The 18,711-nt window shown below is 37.7% G+C and overlaps 1 protein-coding gene across 20 annotated transcripts in view; it reads left to right on the top strand.

Moving 5' to 3' along the window:
* The window catches only part of Dtna (dystrobrevin alpha), a 348,780-nt gene that overhangs the window by 210,037 nt on the left and 120,032 nt on the right, over positions 1-18,711 (top strand). For all 20 annotated transcript variants that reach the window (XM_078030189.1, XM_078030188.1, XM_078030194.1 and 17 more), the window contains 2 exons: positions 8,875-8,942; positions 18,586-18,666. In XM_078030189.1, the coding sequence (XP_077886315.1) occupies positions 8,876-8,942; positions 18,586-18,666 (148 nt within the window). In that variant the 5' untranslated portion in view covers position 8,875. The remainder of the gene's footprint in view (positions 1-8,874; positions 8,943-18,585; positions 18,667-18,711) is intronic.

Genomic DNA, 18,711 nt, shown 5'->3' with positions numbered 1-18,711 from the left:
TACTATATTGAGATGAGTAGAGTTCAAAAATTCAATTACAAAATTTGGAGTTGACTTGTTGCAAAGTTAAAGAAAAAGTCTCGTGATTATTAGTGGGGGGAGAATTTCACTTTTTTTTTTCATTTATTAGATCTCTAAGAAAAAGAGACCTATTTTTATGAATAGTAACATCTTACGGTAAATCAAGAACAGCAATATCTCATGCCAGCCATTGGAAAGCAGTCATTTCCTAGCACCTGCCCTCAGAAGTTAAGAATTCAGCAGTTCCAGGAGGAGGACAAGGAATTCTGACCCTCCAGTATTAGGTTCAGCTGTGGCTCCACCATGACAAAGTGGGCCATATATGTAATATTATGAAAATGCAGATGCACACAGGCCCAAAGCCACTGTCCCAAGACACATCCTATGGCTTAACATGGGCTTGTCTGGAAAAGCCTGAGGTCCTAATGTAGTGCTCAAGGCACCAGGACAGGCAGCCTCCCCCTGTCCACATCTCCTCTTGGGGACCCATGAGATCCTTTTGATCAGTCTTAGACAGGACTCTTCACTTCTTCGGAGACATTTTGACAGCTCTAAATCTCACCTGATCATCTAAGTTTTAATTATCATCCTTCCAAAAGGATCTTCTGACCTATGCCCATTTGCTCCCAGCCTGTCTTCGGTCTTTGCTAACAACAAGGGGGAGGCATGATTGATACAGGCTATTGAAAAGGAGTCTTAGCTTCTCCCCAGGCCACATAAAAAGTAAACAAAACCAAATGTTCCTTAACATCTTGTACACCCTTACCTCAGCCAAAGAGGTTCCTACCTGTCTTGAAAGAGCAGTTGAGTAGTTCTTTCCAGAATAAAAATGGTTTTATCACTTTTTAATGGCATTTTCTGTTTTTTTTTAATGGGTGCCTTGTTAGGTACCTTTGTCACTATATGTATATGTTTAGATTTCCCAAAAGAATTAATTGTCTTCCCCCTTGGCCCAAAGAACATTTTTAAGTGAATCTTATAAACTACAGAAACATAGTACAAAGCAACATAAGGGTTTCAACCTAAGGTTGGACAATTAAGTTCAAAGTTAAACTCAACTAGCATCATACTTCTAGTTCTACCCTAGCTGTGTATCAGATACATCTAGGGTGCAGTTGAAAAGTATGAGTGTTCAGCTGTGACTCCAGATTCAGTAGGTCTAGATATTCGAATTTTGTATAAGGTCTCAGGTTTGTATGATGGACAGTCACAGCTAAGAACAACTATGCTGAATACTTTAGAGACAAGACCAAATCCCTTATAATCTATAACCCATCTAGCTGATCATTACACTAAAGTCACTAAGTCAGCTATGCCCCTGCTAAATCAACCATCAATCAATCAGTCAATAAAAAGACCCTAGTTCCAAGAGTATAAGATGATGTTCAAAGTAAAAGACTTAAGTCAGAAACTCATTATAGGCATTTATTTTAGTAGCACCATTTTCCTACTGTCAGGGCTCATGTAGATAAAGGACGAGGAGGTAAAAGCAAATGCAATTATACTTTGCCTCAGGAAAGAGTTCTGAATAATTTTTTTATTATATTGCCAAAGATTAGGACTAGAATGTAAATCTGAGAAAGTCATATGAGAGTCCTTCCTCTCATATGAAATGGAAGTGGGCATTTATGTGCCACCAATAAATCAATTAAAGGGGGAAAGGATCTGGAGACGGCCTTCATTGGAGTTATTAACTTCAGGGATTGCAGCAGTTGGTTATTGCTGAACCCAGAATTTTCTTGTCATCCACCTGGAGCAAAAGGAGAGATATAAAATGTAGGAACAATCTCACTGTATTAAACACAGTCTATGAGTCTTCAAGTGTTTGCTAAAGTGGAGCTAAAACAAGCCGAGCCAGACATTTCTTAAAAACATTGCCCAGCTTCTGCAGATTTAAATTGTGAGAGTGCAAATCACTGTGTGAGTTGATGTGTTTATGTGTTTACCTAAACCTTGTCACTGGGAATTGTTTTAATCTCCATGATTATTTTCAGTATAACCATGTTTTAAAATAGGAGGTGTCCATTAAGAAATCACATGCAGAGGAATTCCCCAGTGAAATTTGAGAGTCTTCTCCATTCTCCTTGTTGTCTGCTATTCACCCAGTCCTATCAATATCTTTTCAGTTTACCAATTTCAGAAAATGTAATGTGTGCTGAGCAGAAGCATGTGGAATAAAATTACTGGTAATTGGAATCCATGTTAGCCTGGGAATTTAAAAATCAAAAACAACAAGCACAAATATCACAATAGCCAAATTATGGAACCTGACTAGGTGTGCATCCATGAATGAATGGATACAGAAAATAAGATATATCTACATAATGGAGTTTTATTCTACCATAAAGAAGAATGAAATTATGTTATTTGTAGGAAAATGGAAGGAACTTGAGAGCATTATGTTCAGTGAAATAAGCCAAACTCAGAAAGTCAACAGTCATATGTTTTCTCTCACATGTGGAAGGAGAGAGGAAAAAAAGGGGGAAAACACTGTACTATAATCTCATGAAAATAGAAGAAAGACCAGTAGAGCAGGGTACTGAGGACCAGAGTGATGGAGGACAGGAGGAAAAGGGGGGATGCTGGGGAACAAATTGACCAAATTATATTGTTATATTGTGTACATGTATAAACTTGTAACAGTGAGTTTCACTATCATGTATCATTATAGTGCACCAGTAAAAAAAATATTAAAAAATACTAAAACAGGGGGAAAAAAGGATCCAATGTCCTTCTATGCCAGAAAATAATTCTTTGTTTTTGGACAGCCACCTTACCTGCTTGAGTGAGTCTCAAGATCTTCCGTGATAGCTTGAGAATAATAATGCCTCTGTACTTCCTCTCAGGGTTACAGGAATAAGCAGTTTGTAATTTTCAGAAAGTTATGCAAATATGATACAATTAGTTTAAGCTTCTACCTTTAAAACTTCTCATATATCATGTATAATAGAAATATGTTGGATAGAGTTGGATTAAGGATGGGTCATGCAGTAACTTGAGGTTGCAAAAGTTACACGTGAACTTATTCTCAGTATGCAAAAACATAATTCACATTTCTTCAAACACTCTGTACCCTGTTTTAGTATTTGGTATTCTTTATTTGTTACTGGTTCTCAGGCTATTTTAATTTATCCTTCCCCATATGCAGGGTCCTTGTTGATAACTTTCTTGTCAAGTCGTGTGATTTTCTTTTGGTGACTGGGCTGAAAGAAGTCATTATAGCCCCATCTCTTACAAACTCATTATTGCCATTGAGGCAAAGGTCATTTCCCAATATGGAAGGGTGAAAGTTGAGATCCTTTCCTCTCCTATTTTCCATGTGGCCTAGCAATCACTCTGTCCTACTGAATGTGTCTCCTAAGTTTTTCTCAAATCAGCCTTTTGGCACAAGACATAATGTGTGTTCCTAAGGCACAGAGGTAGCCAATGAACTGGACTCTTCCTTTAGTCATATGCTCCACCCCTACTCTCTGGCCTACCCAATATTCTTCCACTCCACAGAAATTTAGACTTTGGCAAGCCATGTTGGCATAATCTTGCCAAAGCCTAAATCTCTGTATATCAACTCCCTGCTTTAACCTTGGGTGGTACCCACTCTCCTTCCTGTAGGAAGGGCCTGGATTGTCTGGGAATGACCAGTGCCGCTTTCCAGGCTTCATGCCTCTTCCTCTCACCAGCATCTCCATTCACACTTGCACCCAGCAATGCTGAGGACTCCCATCTCCCAATAGACCACACCCTTTTTAATGCACCAGGCTTTTTTTTTCTTATGATACCTTCTTCTTCCTCAACTCTTTTCTATCTGAAAAATTCCTATTCGTTCTTTAAAATTCTGTTCCAGGATTTCCTTCTCTTTGATGTCTCTCTCAGATCTTCCTGGAAACAAACTATTATATCAAAGAGCACATGCTTTCATTATAGCATATATTACACCAAATACTAAGTGTTTACTAGGAAAATGTGAACTCCCCTCTGGGCTGCGAGCTTCTTAAGGATCCTGTCTTATTAATCTTTGGATCTGGAGAAAGCCACAGAGTGTCTGACAAATTAGAGTTACTTTATAAATATTTCTTAGATGAATGGATGAATTCTTATTATTGAGAACAACACATGCCCTGTATAATTTGTGGGATGGATTTCTAGTAAGGAGTTCACGTAAAACGGTTCATCATGCATTTATCACTATTAGTTCTTTTCACTCTTTTTGACATTTACATAATACTCTGATAATTTCTAAGGTTGTAGGTTGTAAGCATCTTGTCTACATAAAAGAGAGAGAGAGAAAAAATGACCATTAAACCATGTGTACCCATGTGACCACATTAGTATCATTACAAAGAGTTTATTTTCCCTTTACCTCCCCCAAGTGACTTCAGAAAGAGTTGTTATACCAAAAATTCATGAAAAAAAAGTGGTACTAGGAAATTTCCATTATTTCAGAAGCAAAACTGCCCTCTGTAAAACCCCTCAGTCCTTCCTCTGCTGAAGATTGTGTTCTTTTCTCTTTCTTGGGTAATGAGAATGTAGTCAAGAATGTGCATCTTAATCTACTAATCAAACTCAGATTGGAAATTAAGGAGCCCACAGAGGTGACCCTACCTGTCCGACCCTTGAGCTCACTTTGTTGAAGACTCCCCCTATTTAAGCTAGCATGCTCCCCTCTTCTTTTCTGTGATAACTATGATCAGTGAGTAATGAATGAGTGTTCCCAATTGTACCTAACAGCTCTGCTTCCTAGGAAACTCTGGGGGTAAAGTGAGAAGCGTATTATTTTTCTCTTTTATATTTATAATTGTATTTTTTTCCTCCTATTATTTCACACCTCCTCCTACTATTTCACACTTCCTTCTTTTCCTCTTGCGGTATACATTTTACTTAGAAGTGAGAATTAAAACCTATTGTATAACTAATGATGGTTCTTTTATGAATTAATTAACCAAAAAATGGTGATGAATAAACCAAAAGTCGACATTCATATAGTTTGCATCTTTTTCAACTTCTTCTTCATGAGACATGATTTTGCTTTAAAAATGTACAATCCTACATTATAATAAATGTAAATTAGTTTCTTTCATTTAAAATAATGAATCCTTGAAACTAGTACAATTTGGATTTCACTTTTCATGAATCAGAAGTTAGAAATATATTTAATTGAAAGTCCGTTTCATGGAAAGAAAATTTAGTTCTTGTTTTTCTCTCTTTTTCACTTCCAGTATTTTTTCCCCTCTTTCATTCATTCAATTAATAGATACTAACTGGTCACCTCAGTTGTTGATTGGATTTTTCTAGACACAAAATGAACTTCAAATTAATGAAGTTACTACTCTTTTGAAAACTTTACAGGGACACACAACGTTAACTAGGTAAAGAGATGTCACAGCAGTGTAAGTAAATGGTCCAGGCAGTAAGAGCTATGAGCTCAAATGCTAGTCTTCAGCTTGCTGATATTCCCAGTAAGAGCTCCAATCTGCCATTGTTGATTATTTATTTTGATGGTTCTTTTCATTTCATAGCAGCATATGGACAAATACAAAAACACATCACTGGCTCCATCCCCTGTCTCTCTTATTGCCTCAACTTCCTTCTGAGACCTTGAACTAGAGGCTAAATGGCGAACTATTTTGTGGATGTCAAGTGATTAGCTACCCAATTCGTATGGAGTAAAGGACATAGGAAGATATGTATCAGGAAAGGGACTTCCTCTCCACATCTCTATTTGTCAACTAAATACTTGCATATTTAAAAATCTCATCCAAAGAAGATTGGACTATGTTCTGCAGTGAGTTGTTAACAATTTGAAGAAGGTCATTAATAACTCTCTTCCTTTCCAGTTGCTAGTTAGGCTATACCCTGGTTCTATTGTCTAACCTGTTATGAATGTGTGTAGACTCTTCCCTTGATTCTGTTAAGAAAGGCTGTCTCAGGTCTATCTTTCTCTCCTTAGCAATAGATATATCCTTAGAAGTAACTCATGAAGCTATTTGACCAGTTTAACCAACATTATTGTGTTACTCAACTTTCTAACACTGTGACCAAAATACCTGACAAGAACATTTTAGAGGAGTTTATTTTGACTCATGGTTTTAAAGGTTCAGTCCATAGTCGGCCCACTGCATAGCTCTGGGCCCAAGGCAAGGCAGAAAATCATGGTGGGAGGGCATGGCAGAGAAAATTTGGCCACTCATGGCAGCCAGGAAGTGGGGAGAGAGAAAAGAGACAGGGGACAATAAGTCACTCCTAAGGGCAAGCTTCCTCCAAGAACTTCCTACCTTCCTACAGTCACCACTCGGTACAGAAGTCCTTGTAAATTATTAATCTGTCAAATATATTAATCCACTGATTAGGCTTCAGCTCTAATAATATAATCATTTCATCTCTGAACATTGCTATATTGTCTATCACATGGGCTTCTTGGGGGACACCTCATCTATAAACTATAAAAATCATTTTTACACTAATTCTTTTCCTCTCGCATAAGTTATTTTATACACAGTCCATTAACTTCTGAGAAGGCTTCTGCTTGCTGTTCTGTTAAATGCAGCTGCAGAAAATCAACCTCTCTCATCTTCACATCTTTCTTTCTACCTCTATGACTGCCTCCAGCTGCTTGTGTTTCAAATGCTTTTGTGCTCTTGTATCTCTTCCCCTACCATATAAGCACCTTGAGGGCAGAAATTGTGACTTGATACCTGTGGTATGCCCAGAGGTTAGCTCAGTTCTTGGAGTGCAGAAGGATGGAACAAACATGTGTGGAGTGAATGCTCAGTATCAAGAGAAAGGCATTGTATACCCTGTGAAGGTTCAGAGGAAATGCACCAAATCCAGGCAGAAATTGAGCTGGGAAAGATTTCAGACAAACTTGAGACCTGAAAGCAGTCCAGTCACCAAAAGAACATGCCTGAAGACCTAGATTTGAGAAAGAATAGCACACATCAAAAAACAGGTAAAAATGGTGGTTCCACTTCAAGTTTTCTGAGGAATCTCCATACAACTTTCCATAATGGTTGCACCATTTTGCAGTCCTACCAGCAATATACAAGTGTACTTTTTTCCCCACCTCCTCACCAACATTTGTTGTTGCTTGTATTCTTGATGATTGCCATTCTGACTGGATGAGATGAAATCTTAGTGTAATTTTGATTTGCATTCCTCTAATTGCTAGAGATGTTGGACATTTTTTTGCATATTCATTGATCTATTGTATTTCTTCTTCTGTGAAGTGTCTGTTCAGTTCCTCAGCCCATTTATTAATTGGATTATTTGGGTTTTTTTTTTTTGGTGCTATGTTTTTTGAGTTCTTTGTATATCCAAAGACTTAAAATCAGCATACTATAGTGAAACAGCCAATAAATGTTTATAGCAGCTCAACTCACAATAGCTAAACTATGGAACCAACCTAGGTGTTTTTCAACAGATGAATAAAGAAAATGTGGTATATATACACAATGTAATATTGATCAGTCTTAAAGAAGAATGAAATGATGGCATTTTCCAGTAAATGGATGGAGCTGGAGAATATCATGCTAAGTGAAATAAGCCAATCCTCCCCCCTCCCCGAAAAAAAACAACAGCTAAATGTTTTCTCTTCTATGTGGATGCTAATTCACAATAAGTGGTGGTGAAAGGCCCCTAGGGAAGAGTAGAGTTACTTTGGATTAAGCAGAGGGTAATGGAAGGAAGGGGGTATGGGAGTAGGAAGGATGGTAGAATGAAGTGGACATTGTTACCCTATGTGCATATATGACTACATGACTGGTGTGATTCCACATCAGGTTCAACCAGAAGAATGAGAGGTTATACTTCATATATGTATGATATGTCAAAGTGTATTCTACTGTCACGTATAATTAAAACAAATTAGAACTAATTAGAACAAATACCAAAAAAAAGCAAAAAGATTCATGCAGTTCTGCCTTATGTTAACCATGCCTGAGAATCAAAACAGTGGTATACATATGTGTGCATATGGACATTCATGTATGAGAGAGAAAACTTGAGTCTTTAATAGTTTAATTAGGTATAATTATAAATCAAGTCTGCCAACCTACGATACCCTCTGTATTTAGCCCAAAGCCTACTACACAACTAGACAACACTTACATTAACTTTCCTTTTCCTCAAGCTAAATTTTAATTTGCTATATCTTTTCTTATTCTCTGTTTTAACTTTCATCATTTTAATAGTATTTTAAAATTGTTCTACAGCAGAGAATGGTCTGGTTAAGGACAGGCGAACCCAACCACCTTATTTTAAATTATTATGTGCAGGAAAACTGTTGCACATTGTGAACACCCAACTTGGAGATGAACATTAAAAAGTTTCCTGTTTCTAAGTTGAGGGTGTGCGTGTATACTAGGGACAAATGGCAGAAGAAAGAGGTGAGATGTATGTTCGTCACAGAGTCCAAAGGTCTATGCCTTTCATCCACCAAGTCCATGAGACTCTCAGTCTCATCAGCTATTTAATGGATGCCACCAAATCTGCTTAGTAGCCTTGATAGATATTCCCAGAATCAAAGGAGACGCTATATTTTAAATCAATCTCCTAACAGATGGTCTATGGTTGTATTTAGTTATAGTATAAGGTCATTTGCTATTGTAGTAATTTTTATGCTAGGAAATAAAAATTTTATACCTCCTTCAACAAAATACAAAAACATTACATATGAAAAAATACATACAGCCATTTAGATTAGTGGAAGTAAAACTGTACTTTGTAATTTTAAAATACTCCACAATTTTAAAATAGTTTTTCTCTGTGGCACAAATGCAGCAAATGTGTTTACATACAAATGGCTGATTGCCTTATTAGTGTGAAGATAATGTATATTGTAACAATTTTTTTTTCTCATAGAATGATTGAAGATAGTGGGAAAAGAGGAAATACCATGGCAGAAAGAAGACAGCTGTTTGCAGAGATGAGTAAGTATGGAACTTTTAAGGAACTCCCTACAGTTTTCATTGAATATTCATGGAAAGGCTAGAAATAACTACTTAATCCTTATGGCATTTGTACTTTTCCTTAGAACTTAAGAAAAATGCATAAAATATACATTTGGCCATTTTGCCTCTTACTAGGTAAGAGTTAGTGATTTGTTATAATTTGTTACTGAACTCTCTCTAGATTTACATTTTGAAAAGCTTATGGACCTATGTATTTATATTCACACACATACCCAGAGACACTTGGTAAACACTGCTTAGAACAGACATTGATTCTGTCCACTAAACTTTGAAGTCTGTGTTCCTCTTCCTGCACTGTCACAGTTGCTGGCATATTGTGGACATTAGATAAAATTGTGAAACAAATCTTTAATGTCTTCCCTGCAAAATAACATCATTTATTCATAGGAGAAAGAAGAGTGAGATACAAATACTGGATCAAACTAGAAGCCATCATTCAAATCTCGTGTGGAGAGGGGGATTCTGTCCTGCACACTAGTTTTCTTAAAGTACAAAGGAAAACAAAACAAACTGAGCTTAGAGGTGACCTGCTGTACAAGGAAAACCTAACCAAGATTGTATTTACAGCCTCAGGTGTTGAACCTATTAAATAAAGGCTATTGGTTTATGTAAATGCATAGTCATGGTATAATTGGTATTATCTCCTTTATAGAACATTTTTCTTATTCATAAAGAGCAACAACTTGACATTAGAGGGAAAACAGATGTCTCAAATTAAATATTACCAAAAAAATCCTGTGATTCTTTTATTGTTTTTTTTTGTTTGTTTGTTTTATTTTATTTCTCCCTCCTGGATAAAGAGTGAGAACAAGCAAATTGAGTTGTGAACAACCTCCTTTCCTGAGAAGATAGTAGGAAAAAATTAGGTTGCTATGGAAGTTGGGAAGTGATTGGCAAGAATGAGGGTCAGAGTAGATAAAGGAAAGTCCTAGATAATAAGATTCAGATTTTCTTTTTATCATTTCTCAATAAATCTGAGGCACCAAGACATCATTAGAACTAACAAAGAGGAAAGAAAATTAAAGCTGACATAGGGAATCTCAATCATGCTCCTTGCTTTTTCCGTTTTTAGAGATGAATATCAAGTCTAAAAGTTTCAGTCACGATATTCCAATATAATTTTATCTAGTGCCTTGTGGTTTTATCTAGGCCTTGTTTGGTACCAGAATCTTTACTTATGATGTAGCCAGTCACCTGGAATAGGGATTTTTTTTAAATAGATACAAACCCAACAGGCAAGAAGCCCAGTTACTGCCTCCCAAAATCTTAGACCAGAGGAATATGTTTTAGTGATCTATCATACTGCATGGTGACTACAGTTAATAATAATGTATTGCATATTTCAAAATTGCCAAAAGAACAGATTTTTAACATTTTTCCCACACAAAAATATGTCAGTGAGGAGTTGGATATGTTAATTAGCTTGAAAAATCCTTCTACATTGCATATATAGATTGAAATATCACAATGTACCTGATATATGTGCACAACTATTATTTGTCAATTAAAAGTAAATGAATTTCTAGAAAAGAAAATATATTGTATACTTGGAAAGTTAAAATGCAAGAGGGAAAAAGTTAAAATAATACATTTTAGGGGAAAAGCACACCTACTTGCCACTGCCCATATAAATAAAATCCAAAGAAGCATAAGCATCAAAATAGATCAATAGGACAGAGTGGAGAAATGTCCTGTCGAATACAGAAAAAAATAAGTACTATTTACTATAAGAAGGTAATAAAATCTGGCGGAGATTTTTGAACTTATTTTGTAACACTAAAGACTGTATCAGCTGGTACACCATAAGAATTCTAGAAGTGTGCTTTGCTGAAATGCTTTTGCAAATCCATATCTGAATTTAAATGCCCAGTTCCTTCTGCACCTTATGTAGTACAAGGCACAAATAGGAATGTTGCAAATGTCTAGTGACTTAAAATTGTTCAACTAAAGAAAGTTGGACAGAAGTTTTATAGTCACACACACACAAAAAAAGAACAACTCTAAATTTTTTTTCAAGGGAGAGAGACTTAGGAAAACCATGTGTTCATTTCCCAAATTTTAATTATCTTCTCCTAGAGAGTTCTCAGACTGTCAGGAGAGTTTATTAAATAGTTTATAAGTTCTCCTCATTAATGATTAGAATACATAAACCAGCCCAAGAAATATGCATCATTCCTCCCTGGGTGTACTAATGACTCAGTTGTCAGCCCAAGACGGCTGAACATGTCTGACCTTAGTCATCCATTAGTTTGAACAGCAATTTTAGATCAGCACATCCTCAGTTGGTAGGAATCTACTGGATAAAACAATTGGCTGCTTTCAATGGAGAGGATTGACTTCAGATAGAGTTTTTGAGCACCAGGGTGCTGAGTGGAAAATAGCCAGAGGACTACAGGGAAGTTTGGTCAATGTGCTTAGGCCTGCCATCCACATTTGCTAATTGTGCAGGAGAAAACCCTCACTGCAGAGACTGGGAGATAGGACATGATCTCCTTGAATGACTACATGTCAAAGGGCTGACTCCCATGTCTTTGAGAAAGTCATCCCTGGGTTATAAAGCTGGGAAGAAACTGGGAGATTAACATCTCACAGAAGCCCAGTAGAGAATTATAATGGGAAGCTTTCCAAAGCTAAAGGCTCTGAGCAAAGGGAGACCAGAGGCCTTAGAGGCAGGAAGAAATCTGTCTAAAGTTAGGTAGGTGGCAGGGAATGTTAAGCCTGCCTTATAAAGACAGAACGACAATCCATAGGGAGAATAATTGATAAGAAGGTTTGTCAAATCTAGGAGATTGCAGAACATATGCATTAAACATTTACTCAGAGCTCATTACCACTAGCAGCAGAAGCAGGAAGAAACAGCAAAGAAATGCAATTAAGACAGCACAGACTCACAAGTAAGTGAGTCTACTTTTAAAGAAATCCTGGCCATCTACTTTGAAAGAAATCCTGGGCGAGTTGTACTAAACCCAAAACTCCGCTTGTTATAATGCCCTATTTATCAGCTTACTTAGTGTCTTGGATTACAGTAGAAAAAAAATTCTAGTTAAATGTAAACATCATCTTCACCTTGACCTTTCAGCCAACAACTTAGCTGATCTGCTCAAACAGGTTTATCAGACTGGCCTTTAGCAGAATAACTTGTTTGTCTTCCGATGAAATTCTCCTGTGTTTCTCCACTCTCAATTTCTTGTAAACACACGCTGTCAGTGTCATTCACTATTGAAAACTCCTTTTTTAGGGACACACCCTAGGCATGTATCTTCAGATCCATTCACCTTAGGTACTGAATCGCTGTTTGCTTGGAAGCCAGGGGGCCAAGGTGGCTAGGTTTTAATGGGAGGGAAGCAATTGGAAACACCTTTGGAGGACCTAGAAGTGGGCCTCCTTGAGGAGAAGGCAAAGACACCACTGGCCTCCACCTGAAGGAGGGAACCCAAATCAAAAGAGGCCAACATGGGCCCTCAGGAAACAATGCTGAATTGTTTAAGGGCAGGCGGGCCTCTTCAGGATGATGGCAGTCAGCAAGGGCACAGTTGGTAAGGAAGGTGGTCATGCACACTATGAGTTTTAGGAACACCAATTTCAAAAATCCAGAAAAATGACATGAATGATCCCATCACCACAGGCCATGTTGGACACTGTGACCATTTTCACTTGATTCTGCATTTCTCATGCTTCTTATTCTTTTGAAGATTTTTAACACCATAGATCACCATTCTGTCTTCTGTCACCAACACTCTATTGTTATATTTTCTCTCTTCGCACCCAATAGACCCTGAAGTCAGTTTTGTTCTTGGCCAGTTCTCTCTACCCATGATTTCTCTGCCACCCAAGCCATCATATGGATTGCCCTAACTCCCAAGTGTTCAGAGTCCTTCAAAACCACCTCTTGTATTCCCATGAAGCAGCTTACCCAGAGCAGTCAGCATGGAGACTCAACATCCCTTCCAGCCTTGCCTTCTTGCTCTTCTGCTGACAAAGCAGCTTGAGGTGAGCTCATCATTGACTCCAGTAACAGTTTTCACCACAAAAAAAGCCAATGTCCCTGCCAAGGCTGCTGCCGTCCAGTTCACATAGGCTCTGAACAACTGTAAAATAGCTGGACACTGTTCAGAAGTGAAAACAAGTTTCAGTTCCCAACTTTGTGCCTCCTAATGTCATCTAGAATGTATACTTGTGCACAAAGTCTTCTGTTGGAAAAATATCCCCAATCTTGGCCCCGTCAAGACTCCCTGCCCACTGGATACCTCCACCGCCATATCCCATGAACAGCTCAAGCCCTGTATACCTGAAACTGAGCTCTTCATCTTCCCCTGTCTACAAACCTGTTCCTTCCTGTTTATACCTGAGCTCAGTGAGGGGCAGGCCATCCCTCTGAGTTGCCTAAGGTTAAAATCCAAGTGTCATCCTTGATCTATCAACTTGTTAATCTCCCCCTCCCAATCGCCCTCTCCTCTCTCTTCTCTCTCTCTCTCTCTCTCTCTCTCTCTCTCTCTCTCTCACACACACACACACACACACACACACACACACACAAAAAAAAAAAAAAAAAAATAGATGTGCACACGCACATGCACACACATGCTTCCGTTCAGTGAGTCATCAAGTATAGCGGAGTTCAGATGAAAAGTTTGTAGGCTTCATTTTCATTCTGTAAATTTCTGTTGAGCAAATTTTTAAAATGAATGAGATACTTAAAAATTGAAATGACTATATAGAAGATTATTTAACGAACTATCAAAACAGAAGGCAAAACATACATACATACATAAATTGTGTGGAAACGTTTGGAGTGTCATGAAGCTAAAGTCAAAAATTAGGTAAAGTGCTTGGTTGGTGGGTGGGTGAACTGGTTTTATAAATGGATAACAAAAAAAAGAGCAAAAGGAAGAAAATAAGGAAGTAAGAGAGGTGGGAACAGAGTTAAGGAAGGAAGGGAGAGAGGAACATGAGAAGATGGATGAGGGGTAATTTACAGATGGTCACTGAACAGACACAATTTCTTACCTCTATCTTTGCTCATCTTTATCACTTTTTTCAACCATGACATGAGGAGGAGAGGTTTGAGGAGCTGGTGTGAGAACATCAAGGTCCCTTAAATAAATGCACTTTAATTTTTTTATTATGAAAAATTTCAAATATATACTGCTATAGAGAAAGTAGTATTCATCTCTGCCCTTATTTATTTATCCCAAGCCCTCACTGTGTACTAGTATGGAACAAATATAAGAAATAATTCAAATGAGTTGAATCTCTAGGTTTTAAAAAAATTATATCCAAGTGACATTATGAAAAAAATAATTACGATCCATTATCTTGCAGACATTGCAAAAAGTTAAAAAAAAAACTGACAGAAAAATGCTATACTCATTTTTTATTCAAAAGGAAGAACACAGTTTCTTTTTTTTAAAGGATATTTTTCTAGTTTTTTGTTTTATTTTTAATTTTTTTTTAGTTGTTGATAGACGTTTATTTCATTTATTTATATGTGGTGCTGAAAATCGAATCCAGTGCCTCACACATGCAGCACACTACTGCTGAGCCACAGCCACAGTCCCAGAACACAGATTCGTTAGACTCTATAGTATGAATCTGATGTAGCTTTCATGATAAAATGGATTTTTCATTTCATGGACAAAGGGTAGTAGTGATCCTAAACACTTTAACATGCTAAAAACAAAGATTTCTCTAATGTCTCCATTTCCTTATTCATTTACTTAAATGCTATTTTTTTAATGAGAGAATTAAGCCAAATAATTTCCCCTCTTAATAAGGTCACCAGACTGGTAGATGAGGAAAACATCATCAAATAAAAATTAACCTTAATTTCAACAAGGTATCGACAAAGCCTCTTAGGTTGTTTATGCGTTGGACAAGTGATGTCTGGGTCACCATATAATTATGTAGATGGACAGGTGGTGTGGTGTCTGTGTCCAGAGGAGTAATTAATAAGCCAGCCAAGCGGGAGGAAGGCAGCCTTCTACAGTATGCTGACCCGGCTCAGGTCCTTGGTTTTAATCAATGACCTGGATGAGGACACAGAAGATATGCAAGTAATTCCAAGGTAGACTTTGGGTTTATAGAGAGACCACACATGGAGAAGTAAATTAAGTTCAGGATTTATTGAAGTAAAGAAAAAAAATTATTTTAAGCAAGGTGAATAAACAGAGCAAAAGTCCATGGAACATATCTCAGTTTTCTTTGGGTCCCCAAATCCAACATGGATCCTCTGGTGCCATTTGCATTGTTGGTGTGAGGTCGTATGCTGCTGTATCTGAAGAGCTAAATTTTTTTGCTCACCATGTCACTTCAGGACTTATATCATCAGCTAGAAAGAACATATACAGATAGGAAACATTTATAGACATCTAGGCCCCTTCTTGATCCTGGAACAAAACCCACTGTTTGTTAAGTCAACATAGTGATAGAGCAGGAGGGAGCTGAAGTCAGCACACCCCTGTCCCTCAGCATCATCTCTGCGTCTCTTTACCGCATCCTATGGAGATACATCTTTGCCACATTGCCCCAGGACCTCTCTCAGAGGTACCAGGGTTGCTGTTCTCCAGAGATAAAGTCTTGATGGAACTAAGAACCTTTACTACGTTCTGCCTCAGTCCTTGTATACTATCTGCGGCTTGAATCATTATTCTTGGGGAACTTACACAAGCAGTCTATGCCCCCTACTGTTTTCTTTTAAAAGATGGTGTATAGATATTGAGCCTCTCCTGATTACTTAGCCAAACTCAGCATCAATAAAAGTCCATCCCCATGCGGTGGGAAAGGCAAATTGAGTGCTCAGGCATTTGTGACAGTCTCTCTGTTTCTAGTTATCTGGCATCTTAGGGAGCCACAGGAGCCTATCAGATTTACAGAGGACAAGAAACTGGGGAGGTTCTTTGATATGCCAGTGACAACATAAAAATTTCAAAAGATATCAGAAAGGTTAGAAGCATGAACTAAAATTTAAAATAGACTAACCAAATAAATACAGCCCTATCCTTAATCCAGGAGTAGAAAATAAGCACATATGATTCTTTAAAACCAGCTTTTAAATTAACTGCAAGCTTAATAAGAACCTAAAAAATAAACCATCTGCATATATATATATATATATATATTATTACATTCATAAATATCCTTATGAAAGGAAGCATTAACTGCTTTCTATACATTCTATATGAGGAGGCATTATCTCTGGCATTTGGGTTACTTTGTGTTTCTCATTTTAGGAAGATATTAACCAGCCATGAACAGGGTGATTGGAATACTTAAGGGCTTTAAAACCATGCCTGATGATAATGAGAATAATAATAACAACTTCTCTGTCTGTTGCATACCAGACTCAATGATAGACATCATATTGTTTTTAACATTAAACAATGAAGGAAAAGTTACCTCCCCAGCTAAACTTTAAAGTTTATGGTGACAGGGCTTTTGTCCATAATTTTCAGATGACAACTAAGATGCTAATAATAATAATGATAGTTGCCACGTAGTATTTGAGAAATGAATTATTGAGTGGCAGGGGAGAAAAGAGTATGTGGCTCTGGATGGGAAACTACATCAAGTGGGTTGAAGTCACAAAGAGGCATATTAAAGCTCAAATGTTTAAAAAAAAATCTGTTATTGTACAGAACGCCCTCTAAGCAGGTCCATTCCCGTTAGCTGCTGACTATCTACCTGGTGTGGAGGTCAAAACTGGATATTTATTACCACCTGCTCAAGTTCATATTGTTATCCTCACTTTATGCCTGAGGAAATTGAATTTCCAAGTAAAAATTTGCTGAAGTTCACACAGCTAGGAGGTGACAGAATTAAGGATTACTGGCTTAAAAATCTATTTATTTTTGCTAAATTATAATCTTTCCCATCATTAGAAATAATAGATGGCTGTTGGCTAAATGTCCATCTCCTGAGAACATGTTTCAAAGAATTTCTGGATTGAGTCAGGGTAGCTCCCATCTCTTGTACCTGTAAGTGTTCACTACCAATGGGCCTGTTTGTCAAGAAATATACTTTCATAAGAATGAATGTTTAACGATATTCCTCAAAAAACCACAAAGTCATAGGACTATTGACAGTATTTTTAAGTGAATCTAAAGAGATCAGTTTGAATTGAGGGAAGGCTGAATGCTGTCAGTGAAGGACACTCACTAATTCATCCTGAGTTTCACTGAGAAAGCACTTCATTGGCCTCCTAATATAATCGCATCCATGGGAGTTGATTGGCTTGGTACGCTATCACATTTTGAAACATTCACGTGGCACATTTTACTGAGGTACCACTGGTGAAGAGAAAGTTCAGTACATGCAAAATATAGCTACATGCCTTATATCTATTACAAAACATGAATGTGGGTGGAAGAGAGCCCAAAACTTAAAAGCAAAGAAAAGCAGACACATTTATTGACAGCCGAATATGTTCTCAATACAGTCTAGAGATTAACCCATTCAAATCTGGGCAGAGGAAACACTAGGAGCTCCGTTTGCTGTGATGTGGCTTGTGGAGAGACTGGCCCAAGCCTAGCAGAGATTCTGTGGCAGAGCGGGGAGATGTACTCTTGTGTGGGTAAGATGGAAAGAGCCTGCACAAGGTCATGGATTCTCAGCAGAGCTTTTGGACCTGATGTTCTGGTCATGGGGAGCCATGCTGTATTCTTTTTTTTTTTTTTTTTTTCACTCAGGGTTGAACTCAAGGGCACTTTACTACTGAGCTACACCCCCAATTCTTTTTATTTGTTTGTTTGTTTATTGAGACAGGGTATGGCTAAGTTGCTTAGGGCCCCACTAAGTTGCTGAGGTTGGCCTGGAACTTGCAATCCTCTTGCCTCAAACTCCAGGAGTCACTGGGATGATAGATGTGGTACCATGCTGGATTCTTGAGTTAAAGTGTGGAATAAGAAAGTCATTCAACACTCTAGGGAGCATGTTCCCTCTGCCAGGAAGGAACTGGAACATGGTGTAAGAAAGAATACAAGTTATTTTTAGAAAGGAGTCTCCTCCTCCGATATTGCAATAGATATTAGTAAAAATAGTGAACACTTAGGCCAATCGTGAACACTGTGCCAAGCAGTGTTCTAAGTATACTCGGCATATGTTCATTCATCCTTACAACAATCCTGTGAAATAAGTACTGTTGGCTTCATTATCCCCAACTTTCAGGTGAGAAAACAGAGGCTTCTAAAAACAACTGGCTGAAGGATCCACAGAGAAGGTGCTCACATTCAGTCACCTAATAGCAATGTTTTCAATAGCAGTGCATTTATTTTATGATAGTGTCTGAGATCATCTAGCTAGTTTAAGTCACAGCTTGAGCAGATTGTTCTTGGAAATGATAGACACAACAGGGAAAGATGCTGTGTTCCCTGGTTCATGCACTTGGTTCACAATCTAGGTTCCAATGTTGAATGGAATGCAGGGGCTCCTTTTCCCCTTGAACCTGAGGACTGCGAGACAGACCTTTTCAAGTCTTAAAATAATATCTGTATTCTAACAAAATTAATAAGTGTATGATTATATCTGCAGTTACTTTATTTATAAACATTATAATTCCTTTCCACACACGTGGCATACCATATGTGTACTCTTTCTCCCCCACTAGGGGCTCAAGATCTGGATCGCATCCGACTCTCCACCTACAGAACAGCATGCAAGCTTAGATTTGTTCAGAAGAAATGCAATTGTAAGTATGCCAGTTGTTTGAGCTAATTACCTTTATGAATCCTAT

Source organism: Ictidomys tridecemlineatus, chromosome 13 (assembly GCF_052094955.1).
Source record: "Ictidomys tridecemlineatus isolate mIctTri1 chromosome 13, mIctTri1.hap1, whole genome shotgun sequence".
Classification (NCBI taxonomy): Eukaryota; Metazoa; Chordata; class Mammalia; order Rodentia; family Sciuridae; genus Ictidomys; species Ictidomys tridecemlineatus.
This window is presented reverse-complemented; position numbering and strand designations above follow the sequence as displayed.